Genomic DNA, 11,968 nt, shown 5'->3' with positions numbered 1-11,968 from the left:
AAAAACAACACAAAACAGCGTAAGAGGACCTCGTTAATGTATTTATTTTACAATTTTTTAGAAAGAGCAACCGATTAAAATGGATGTTACAAAGTTGAGATGATTATATGAGCTGTTTTTAGCGAAAAATGATCAGGAGCGCCTTGAGAATGGTCAGATCCGCCTCTCTGGCTGCAATGCGCGCTCCCGACACAGGGGGAACAGATTTTCATGGGGAAACAGAATTTCGCACAAGACCGGCTTATGGATCTGATCTGTGATCAGCCAGCCTACATCAAAGCTTTCAGAGAGAGAGAGAGAGAGAGAGAGGGTGGGGGGGGGGGGGGGGGGGGGGGGGTGCTTCAAAAACGCACATTACCTACATTCAAAAACGTGAATAATTCTATTATATATATATAGAGGTAATTACTGCTCTAAGCAGGGGCGGAGCTAGATGGGGGGTCAGGGGTGGCCACCCCAACCATCTTTTCCCCCTCTAATACAGATGGTGGCAGCAGTAATACTCTCAAGTGGAATATTCAAATTAATTAAAACGTTTTGGTAGTTAATTATACACTTCAATATACTAACATTATAGATGATAAGTAACCAGGTTTCAACAGTTTCTGATCTTTGCAGTTGGATCTGGGACCCTGTGTGGTCTTTTGCTGTTTGAGACCATCTGCTTGCACAGGGGCAGAGCTACATGGGGGGCCAGGGGTGACCACCCCTACCATTTTTCCCCCCTCGAGTAAAGATGGTGGCAGCAGTAATACTCTCATGTGGAATGTTCAAAACATTAAAAATTTTTGTCGTTAATTATACACATCAATATACTAACATCAAATATGATATTTACAGAATTCCTGCTCTTTTCAGAACTAGATTTTGTGTCAGATGGGGTAAAGAGAAAATGTGTCTCTTAAAGTCATTAGGAAGTCTTCAGTGATAACATAGATAAAAAACAATTTTAAATAAACACTTATCAAATAATCAATTTATGTAGATATTAGGGCTTGTAAATATCAATCTTATGCAGAATGTTGATACAAGTAGTAATGACAATGGAAAATATATATGCCCCAGAACTCAAAACTGAAGGAGTTTTATACACTATACATTTTATCTAGAAGTTACGGATGTTTAATCTATTTGTTAGCAAAGGCTGTAGGAAAGTATAGTTTGTCTTTATTTAGAAAATATGGATGTTTTGCTCGTTAATTTTCCTGTTGGGACAGTGCAGATTGACCCTGAGGTTCTGGTGCCTATCTACTTTCGGCCCCCCCTCAGTGTAACTTAGTTATTGCCTGGCCACCCTTATAAAAAATGTTCTTGCTACGCCTCTGGCTCTAAGTGGATTGTTCTTTGGGCTAAAAGCATGTTTTAGCCTCTAATTAGTACTCCAGTTAACAATTAATCGATTACTAAATTAACTGATGATTATTTCGATAATCCGTTTCAGTCCTAGTAGTAACCCGTATATAATGTTTTATAGTTTTAGCAGCCCAGTACATCAGTGTTGTTTTCTAATTAGGGAAAAGAAATACCGGATAGTTTGTTTTAAATATTTGTTTTGGTACCATAAAGCTATGCTGTTTTTACTCAATGTGTTCCTATCATTAGTAACATATTCTGATTAAAATGGTGCTGAAAATAACATATATAAATGATCGGCTTTATGGATCTGATCTGTGTCAGCCAGCCTACACCAGTGGCACCTAAACAGTCATTCATCTAGAGTGCAGAATAAAGGGAAATGCACTTTCTGAACACTGTGTGTTTGAATAATTCTGTGCATTTTTCAGTTTAAGAGTTTTTTACGAACAGATGCAGCTCCTGAGAATGTTTTGTTGGGTAAAGCATAGCCATAGATGGAGCACTTAAGTTAATTTTGTTTTTGTTTTTATCAAGCTTGCTTAATATCGTGCACAGCATACAACCTCAAAATATTTTTCTCATTGTTTATTGTATTTATTTATTTATTTATTTTATTTTATTTATTGATAAGAATATTTCTGTTAAATTTTGGGGTCTCTGTTTTTATCCTTGTGGTATTGAAAATGGTATCGAGTATTGAATATTTTCTTGAGTATCGGTATCAAGTTGAGAATGATAGTATCGTGACAACCCTAGTTTGAGCTCAATTTTGGAAAATACACACCCTAATGAAAGCGTTTGTGTCGAGTAACTAAAGGTCCATCACCCGTGGTGGGGGATGTTAGAGTTTCCCCACCAACATTCATCACAAAGTTACACCCTTTGTCTGTGGATACTGATTTTTAGGGATCCAAATACAATTTGATTAATAATATCTTTTTGCTTTGTATAAAGTGTAGCTCTGTCTTTTCTCTTTGCTCAGAATCAGTCTTAGACTTAGACAAGCTTTATTGTAAAATTGCGTTTAGTACAGCCTTCAGGCAGTAAATTAACATTTCAATTCCATAAAATGGAGCAGTGATCAAATGTAAACAGAGGGGGGAGAAAAAACATGGCGCAAAAGCAAGGATTGACATGGGAGTTTAGAGCAGTAATATATGGTGCAAATATGCAGTATTTTTGGATTGTGGTGTTTTCAGTGTAATGCAGAGTTTGTGACGTGATTCAGAGGTTTCTTTTTTTTTTTTACCAACAGTTCAGCTGTCTGATGGCAGTGGGGAAGAAACTGTTGCAGAATCTGCTTCAACAGACTGCTGCAACAGTCTGTATCCATGGAGGGATGAAACATCCTGGTTTGTTAAGAGTACAGAGTAACATTATATACTTGAATACAGTAATTACTAATGACAGGCGGGGATAGTTACCTTTGCCAGGTTGACACTAATGTGTTCTGTTGTGTTTGTGTTGTCAAGGCAACACTTCTGGATTATGCTGACATTTATTCAGGATTATTGACAACTTTCTGTAGTCTTTTTTTAATGAAAAAAAAGCAAAAAGAACATGTTTAATAAGATATTCTAACTAATACTGAATAACCTGACACCTTCAGAATTCAGATGGTTTAGGATTTATATTTACAGCTATCCAAAAATTGGTTATAAAAACAACAATAATCAGAAAAATGTTGCTTCAGTTGAAGTCAGAGGTCGGGAGAGAATGGGAACACTGGTTTGAGATTTTGAAAAAGCAACAGTTGCTCACTTGTTTTAATAAGAGTGTGCAGAATACCATCAGGATTAGCTTTAAACGGTGCATACAAACAAGGAATTTGATTTCTGTTCCACCTTGCCTCTTCATGAAGATGCTTTGAATACAGATACACAAAAACATTATTAAATATGTCCGACATCAACAAATTTTTATAAGGGTGGCCAGGCAATAACTAATGTACACTGAATAGGGGTGGGTGAAAGTAGATAGGCACCAGAACCTCAGGGTCAATCTACACTGTTCCAATAGGAAAATTAACGGGCAAAACATCCATATTTTCTAAATAAAGGCAAACTATACTTTCCTACAGCCTTTGCTAACAAGTAGACGCATATATTTAAACATCCGTAATTTCTAGATAAAAGGTATAGTGTATAAAACTCTTTTAGTTTCGAGTTCTGGGGCGTAAATCTTTTCCATTGTCATTACTTACCTACTTGTATTAATTAAAATTGTGCATAAAACTGATCTTTACAAGCATTTATATCTACATAAATTGATTATTCGATAAGTTTTTTTTATCTTGCTATTTATCTATGTTTTAGTATATTAATTTGTATAATTAACCACAAAAAAATTAAATCCATTTGAGAGTACGACTGCTGCCACCATCTGTATTAGAGGGAAAAAATGGTAGGGGTGGCCACAGGAGTGGCTAACAATTGCCTAATGGTGGCCATGGCCACCCCTGGCCCCCCATATAGCTCCGCCCCTGTGCAAGCATACGGTCTTAAACAGCAAAAGACCACACAGGGTCCCAGAGCCAACAGCAAATCAGAAATTGTTAAAACATGGTTAGAAAATGCAATTCCCATCTAGATAAGTCTTGATTTCAGTTTTAACCTTTAGGGCTCTAAAAAGGGTGTAAACAAAAAGAAGGTGTGGATCCATTCTGTCTGAATTACAGGTCAGACTGGTGTCAATGGTGGGATGCTGTGGGAATATTTCAGACTCCCTTAAACCTAACTTTGGCCCCAGAGTCTAAATAATATTGCATCTGACCACAGCTGTATATCTAAAACCATAGTTTAACCATCTTCTGATCGCTGCCTCCATCAGCATAGAAAAAAATAATATGCTGGTTTCTCGATCATGACAATGAGTTCAACCAACCAGATCTCATTCTAGAAGAACAGAGATGTGACAGAAAATCTTTTTTTTTCTTTTTTGACACCCTGTTGAATCTATGCAACAAAGAATTAAGGCAGGATTGTAGGCCTACCTATCAAAGTCTCCAGTTAGCGCCGGTTAATGCAGAAATTTTGTTAAGTCTTTTTTAACTCATTCCACTACCAAAGTCCAACAGGCTTATTGCTTATTACCCCCAAGGTTTCCTGATATGAGAGTTTATTTATGACTTCAATGCCACAAGAACAACTACAAATATCCAAACACCACAGCCATAAAAAACATAAAAGCATAAGTTACTTCTAGACAAAAAGCCTGTACATACATGCGCGTGCATGCCTCTGTGGTTATTTATGTGTGTGCGTCAACCAAGGCAAAGACTCAAAGGACAAAAGTTCAGCACAAAAGTAGGCAATTATAGAGAACAAGCCTGGACATGTCATGGCCTATAACAATCCCAGGAAATCAGTCTCTACCTATATGTAAATGTATAAGCTGTGCTTTAAAATCACTCCATGGTACATTCTGCTACTTTCTTATGCAATGCAAGTTTTAATAGATGTAATTTGTCACTGTCTTTGAGTTTTGTATGAATTTCTTAATAACTTTATAACAACATTTGATTTATTTATTTAACCCATGTTCCAGAACATTGTATAAAACAGATGCAAATCTCTGTGTTTTTTTTATGAAAATATAATATTCTGTTCCTGTTTATGTTTGTGCTGAATATGTTGGAGCTTAATTTGAGAGCGGTGACCTGAACGGGCCATCTAGTGGTGATAAAAGGTACTACAGTTAAAATTTTGTAGCATGCGTCAGAGGATAGTTTGTCCTTTGTCGCCATCGACTGGATATAATGTGTAATAGCAAGCGTTTACCCCCAAATGTAACTATTCTATTGCAGCATGAGTTATTTTATTTAATAATACAAATTAATGGAGACTGCTGGATTTGTAAATAAGTAATAATAAAATAACAAACAGCGCCTCGTTGTGTTTAACATTTTTTTATTTATATATATTTTGCTAATAATTCAGTTATGTTTTTTCTGTTTTAATAAAGTCGAAATCGATCAGTCAGTAGAAGATTAACAACTCTGAAACCGACATTTCTGTGTTTCCAACCGGAACTTTTCCAGCTGCTGTCTCTTTAAGGGATCCGTGCGATAGATCTGCAGTGGGAAACCATCGTGATATGTCCACGGCTCCTGGAAATTACACTTTAAACTAGGATCCCCGCCAGATTGGGGTCAGACACTGAGCAGCTGATGCGCCCATGCCGTCCTCTGCAGTGCAGGAAGCAGGTCAGAGATGCGGTGCTGATGCTGATGCTGCCACCCCTGCTCTGTGTGAGTATCAGCCTCTCTTTCCAATGCGGCACCAACATCAGCTGGGAGGATAGGACACCGGATAATGAGATTTATCTCCGAATATTTACAGATCAAGCAGCAATGCGTAGATAGGCAAGATAAATTCCTCTGTACATTAGGGAGGGTCTGGAATTATAAACTGTTGTAAGTTTTAACTCAAGATATTTTACAGCAATAACGCTTTTTGAAACGCGTAACTGTGTTGGGACCACATGTGTGTGTGTTCCCTGGAAATCTGAAGTGATTTTGAGCAGACCTGGTGTTTAGATGCTGGGAGACCTTGACTTTCAGGTGATGATGTCACTCCCCTGCTGCAGACTTCAGGATTTTAGTTCTGCGTTTCTAACTTAAAGCAAATAAAATCTGAGTGCACTGCCGGTGTAGAAATACTATCTTTAAGCTATATGACAAACAACTAACATGACGAAAAATTATTAAGATCATGTTTTATGAGCTAAAGACAATTTTTGTGATAACTGGCTTAAAAATGCGTCATGATTGGGAAAGGCCCTCCTCTCTGATGCTGGGTCTCGGCTACAAAGTTAGTGTGCGCATCTTTTTGACTGCAGTGTTCTGACGACTGAACCATAGGAGTTGCCTACAACTCCCAGCATGCAACAGCAATGGACCTTTCGGCTACCGTGTAATACTTTTCTTCACCAGGAGATATGTATATAGATATATAGGTATACATATAAATAAACCAATAAATCTATATACATATCATATACGTCCATATATATATATATATATATATATATATATATATATATATATATATATATATATATATATATATATATATATATATATATATATATATATGGACGTATATGATATGTATATATATATATATATATATATATGGACGTATATGATATGTATATATATATATATATATATATATATATATATATAAATATATATATATATATATATATATATATATATATATATATATATATATATATATATATATATATATATATGGACGTATATGATATGTATATAGATTTATTGGTTTATTTATATGTATATCTATATACATGCATACATACATACATACATACATACATACATACAGATAGATAGATAGATAGAAATTATTACACTAAATAAAAATGTAACAATTAAATGCGATTATTTTCTTGTACACTAAGATTTTGTAGGCGAAGCTCGGAGAGCAGGAATATGTGGATTAGTTTAACAGTACAAAAAAAAGTACAAATTTGACAATATCCAACAATTGAAAATATTAGTAATATAAATGCTAAGAATTGAAAATCAATCTAACAGTAAATTTGGTGAATTTTAATGACGTAAATCAAAAATCTGAAAGAAGCTGAGAAGGTTCGGGACGATGCGGGAGTGACGCGGGGGTGAATCCTCTTGCTCCATCTCCGGTCGCTCTGCTCTCTGCCGCGCTGTGTAATTCATTATTATTAGAACATGGCCTTTGAAGGAGTTACGCTGTTACTGAACGGGAATTAACCATGTCGCTTGCTATTGTTGTTATGGTTTCCAGAAGTCGTTGGGCTTTCAGATGTGTTTGCAGAGAAGAACCGCAACCTGCGCTCTCAGGATAGAAACAAGTGAGTGGGCTTTGGTAGGATAAGGACGGACTTAACAGCACCTAATAAACAACTCCACATACCCCTATATCTTATACGGGTATATCTTATATTATTTATAATTGTTGATAAAACATGCAAAAAGGCTTTTATGAGTGTGTTGTTTTGACTGGATATCGTTACTGAGGTAAATAACGGTTGTTTTTCTCGCCTCACTGCAGCCGTTTTCCCGGCGCTGTATCCCTGCGCCCGGCGGAGGAGATAGTCAAATGAAAGTGTCTGAGCTGGGACACAAAACAGCAGCGACATGGCAAACTGTGCAGACCCGTGGTGAGTTCACAAAAATTATTCCTGCCAGCATCAAACACACTGGATAGACTGGGTGCTCTGAACAGAGGAGCCTGAGGATGTGTCAGCATTTCTGTTTGATTGCTGAGTGGGTTTATTTGGCTGTAGTTTACTCAGATCTGCAGTGGATTTGTTGTAAGCTGAGGAGGATATGATCCATCCTCTGGTGAAGCTGCTGCCACACCCACCCTCCTCCACCACTGCACTGTGTGGGTCCTGCACCCTGCTGCTGGATGTGCGAGAATATTTACTTTTATTGCTGTTGCAAACTTCTGCACCTGTCTTATATAAATAAAACATCTTCTCTCTGTGATAAACCAACCTTTGAGTGGAACATTTAAACAATGTGTTCAGGTGCGGAGTTAATTTTTGTACTATGCCTTTCAAAAGTATTCCTACCCCTTGAATTTTTTGTCATTCTGTCATGTTACTCCAACATATCATACATGACGGTTTGTTGAAAATAATTGTGAAGAAAATTAAATACGTTTTCCAGACTTTCTGCACCTCTTAAGAAAATTCACTACTTGGCTTTAAATATGTTTTACACTGAAAAAAACTTTATCCTTTGGGAAGTATTGCTGCCATCTTTGTACATCTACAGGGTGAATTTTTTTTGCACTTTTGTCTTTTGGAACTGACCTAAGCTCAGTTAGATAGGCTGGAGGTCATCTGTGAACAGAGGCGTAGCCAGAACATTTTTATAAGGGTGGCCAGACAATAACTGATGTACACTGAGAGGTGGCCGAATGTTGATAGGCACCAGAACCTCAGGGTCAATCTACAACAGCAAATTAATGGGCACAACATCTATATTTTCTAAATAAAGACAAACTGTACTTTCCTACAACCTTTGCTGACAAATAGACGCATAAATATTTAAACATATGTGCTTTCTAGATAAAAGGTATAGTGGATAAAATTCTTTCAGGTTTAAATTCTGGGGCAAACATCTTTTCCATTGTCATTACTGCATAAAATTGATATTTACAAGTACTAATATCTACGTAAATTGATTATTTAATAGGTTTTATTAAAATAGTTATTTATCAACAATTTTACTGAAAACTCTTAGATGACCTGTAGAGATACATGCATTTCTCTTTACCCCATAAAACAAAATCTACTTCTGAACAGAGCATGAATTCTTTACTTATCGTCTTTAATGTTAGTATATTGATATGCATAATTAACCACAGTGTTTTTGTTGTCAAGTAATTGTTAATATCTGAAAAATTTAAATGTTTTGAATATTCCACTTGATAGTATTACTGCTGTCACCATCTGTATTAGAGGGAAAAATAGTAGGGGTGGGGTGGCCAATGATTGGCTAAGGGTGGCCATGGCCACCCCTGGACCCCTATCTAGCTCCGCCCCTGTCTGTGAAGAGCGATTCACCATAGATAGTATATTTCCTGTTAGGTGTGAACTTTGATTAGACAACTTTCACACATAAATATTTGATTTACACTAGTGCAACACAAAATATTCACAGTAATCATCACAGCATCAGTGTTACTGTTCATGCAATGAAAAATGACTCCCTGGATGTAATATTCAATTCCCTTTTTTATATAAAGTGACATTAATGAATGCTGTGCATACTCTGCCTCTTGAGAGGTCTGTAAAAAAATATTTCTTTTGGCATATTAGAAGTTTGTGTGCACATTAGTTAACAGTAAGAACAACAACTACAGTATGAAGAAAGCAAGTTTAAAAGAGATACAGGACGCGATTAAAAATAGGGTAGTAGTAATATATGAATATGCTTTTTTGATGCTATAAATAAATAAGGAATGCATGCTATCCTAGTGCTAAAAACATAGCTGTTCCAGAACAGTGTCTGAACATCCTGCCTGAACACCATGTTCAGCAAGTTCACCAGAGAAAGATCTGTAATGGACACTGTGCTTTATAACACTTCCCTGAGTATCCTGTGACCAGGATGTGTGCGATCTGCAGAGATGTTAGCTACTATTTTATTGGCCCTGGATGTATACAGCATGTGGATGGAGGGGAGATGAACCCGATGCTCCTCTCTGCATACCGAATTGTTTGTTGCAGTTTGAACCTGTTCTGCTTTGTAGATGAGCCAAACTATTCAGATATGACTCTGCAGATTTAATGGATGACCAGAGGTTCATTTGGAAGGTTTTACTTCCTGTTTTGCTGCAGGACGTCTGTGCTGGGTCTCCTTTCAAATAGAATCTATATAAGAGGACCACCTAATGTTACGATAGAGGATGCTACTTTTAAACCAGAAGTTGTCACCTCCACCTGTCAGCCCTCATTTCTGTCAATCCAACCTCAGTTTCACATACCGGTACTTCTTCCATAAAAGCATATTTTGTAGAGTGCAACCTGCTTTTAGTTTTAATTGGTCAGCCATGTCTTGGTGGGTCTGGAGTTATACATTTTCCCTTCTGTCTTGCATTTGTATGGTGTTTCCTGTGCAACATCTTCCCAGTTTGTTACAATGAGATTAAAATCCAGGTTACATGAGGGGGTTCTGAAGACATTTGGTTCTGTTCAGAGATCTCAGAGCAAAGAGGGTAAAAAAATAAATAAATACTCAACTTTGCATATTTTTTTGTAAGGAAACATTAAAGCTATGCATGCGTTTATTGTGCACCACTTGATGTTGCTGTGTCACAGGAAATCCCAATCAAATAGAATGATGTGAGGAACTTTTAGGGAGATGAATCCTTAAGCTCTCTATGCCATATATAAGCTGCAGAGATGCTTGTAACAGATGCTTCTGTTGGCAGCCATGCTCATGTTTCCTCCAGCCTTTTAGGTTAAATCAATATTGATGTAACTAAGACTACTGTCCTCTACCCCCGTGATCAGATTTGGTAACTGATTTATTTTTTTATTTTTTTACCTCCGGTTCATCTTCTGCTCAGAGGACTGGTTTAAAATCTAAATGAATTTAGATAAGTCAAACCCTTGTAATAATATGATCTTTTATCTGAATGATCTATGTGTTGTTGTTTTTTTAGGGTGCCATGGGTCACAGTTAGTCATGAGTGCATCGGGCCAAGGTCCTACCAGGTGTCCCCCTTCACATCTGTCCAAGATGTCAAACAGATGCTGTACGAGGAGACGAACCTCCCAGTCAAAGAGCAGCGGCTGCTTCACAATGGAAGAATGGTGAGGGGGGTGTTTGCTTCTTCTTCTGTTACATATTTGTGAAGAGACAGATGCAACATTCAGGAAACTTTTTCTTTTTTTTCTTTTTTTTTATGTAATCCATTTTTTTCCTGTCCCAAGAACATTTTACCAATGTTATTAAAAAAAGAATCCAGGAGAGGAACTGTGGATATTTTGCTCCATGATAGATAATTGAAATCATCACATAACTGTTTCTTTTGAAATGATCTCATGATGCAGCTGCAGCTCAGATACTGTGACGCTGGCAGACACTCTTCCATTGTTAGAAGTGCCTTTAGATTTCCCTGAGGTATTTATTATGTGCTGTTTCTACAAACCACCAACCAAGTCTTTCAGGGTTATTGATCTCATGACCAACTCGAGATCAGCAAAGGTCAGCATGTATCTCTATCTATTGATTTATCACCAGCTGATTATTCAGAATATATATGCAGCACAACGCACAAAACAAGTTGCACATTTCAGCTGTCTATTAGTAAACTTAGTGGATTCTGTATTTTTTTTTTTCTTTTTTGTTTCTAAATCAGTGCCATTATACTCTTACTATAATAGCAGCTGACCTTGGATCTGAGTTTGCCTGATTGAAAGCGCCAGGTGGGCCCACCACTACACCAAGAGGAGGCTGCAAACTAAATTTGAAGAGTTTTGAAATCTTCATTAGTCTTTATTTTTATTTTGTTATGACTTCTGATTTAAAATGTCTTTTTTTGTTTTAATTCATTCATTTGTTGGCTAGTTTAGTTTAGATTTTTTGAAAACGCTTAGTTTCAGTTATCGTTTAATTCTCTCATTTAGTACAAGTTACATACACAAAGGAAGACAAAAAAAAAAAAAATGCAAATAAAATCCGACATCAGGACAGACCGCTGCAGCAGCACAAATGATCTGCTCACAGTACAGTGAAAATAAGCTAAATCAGTAGCTGGAAGCTTAGACAGATTTTATTTTTTCATTTTGTACACACAAGTGTAAACAAAAAGAAATTTCATTAAGAACAGCTCTCTGGGCTATTTCATTTTTTTAAAGTGCAGCCTTGATAATGTAAGCAGCAGTGATAAAAACATTATGATGGAAAAAGAAAGTGATGAAATCATAAAACTTTACAGTTACAGTTCCAACATTCAGGTTTTTTTTATTTTTATATAATCCATTTTACATAACATTTAACAGTCTAATGGCAGTAGGGAAGCAACTGTTCCTGAATCTGCTGGACCTGCATCGGATGCTTGGACTAGACATCGGAAACTAG

At 36.6% G+C, this 11,968-nt stretch overlaps 1 protein-coding gene across 2 annotated transcripts in view; it reads left to right on the top strand.

Annotated features, from left to right (window-relative positions):
- Positions 1–7,023: 7,023 nt before the first annotated feature.
- The window catches only part of sacs (sacsin molecular chaperone), a 30,002-nt gene continuing 25,057 nt past the window's right edge, over positions 7,024–11,968 (top strand). For both annotated transcript variants that reach the window (XM_038285796.1, XM_038285795.1), the window contains exons 1-3: positions 7,024–7,218; positions 7,419–7,527; positions 10,548–10,698. In XM_038285796.1, coding sequence (XP_038141724.1) covers positions 7,505–7,527; positions 10,548–10,698 — 174 coding nt within the window. In that variant the 5' untranslated portion in view covers positions 7,024–7,218; positions 7,419–7,504. The remainder of the gene's footprint in view (positions 7,219–7,418; positions 7,528–10,547; positions 10,699–11,968) is intronic.

Source organism: Cyprinodon tularosa, unplaced genomic scaffold (genome assembly GCF_016077235.1).
Source record: "Cyprinodon tularosa strain WSP-4 unplaced genomic scaffold, ASM1607723v1 ctg215, whole genome shotgun sequence".
In the NCBI taxonomy this organism is placed as follows: domain Eukaryota; kingdom Metazoa; phylum Chordata; class Actinopteri; order Cyprinodontiformes; family Cyprinodontidae; genus Cyprinodon; species Cyprinodon tularosa.
Note: the sequence above shows the minus strand (reverse complement) of the source record. Positions and strands in the feature narration are given on the sequence as shown.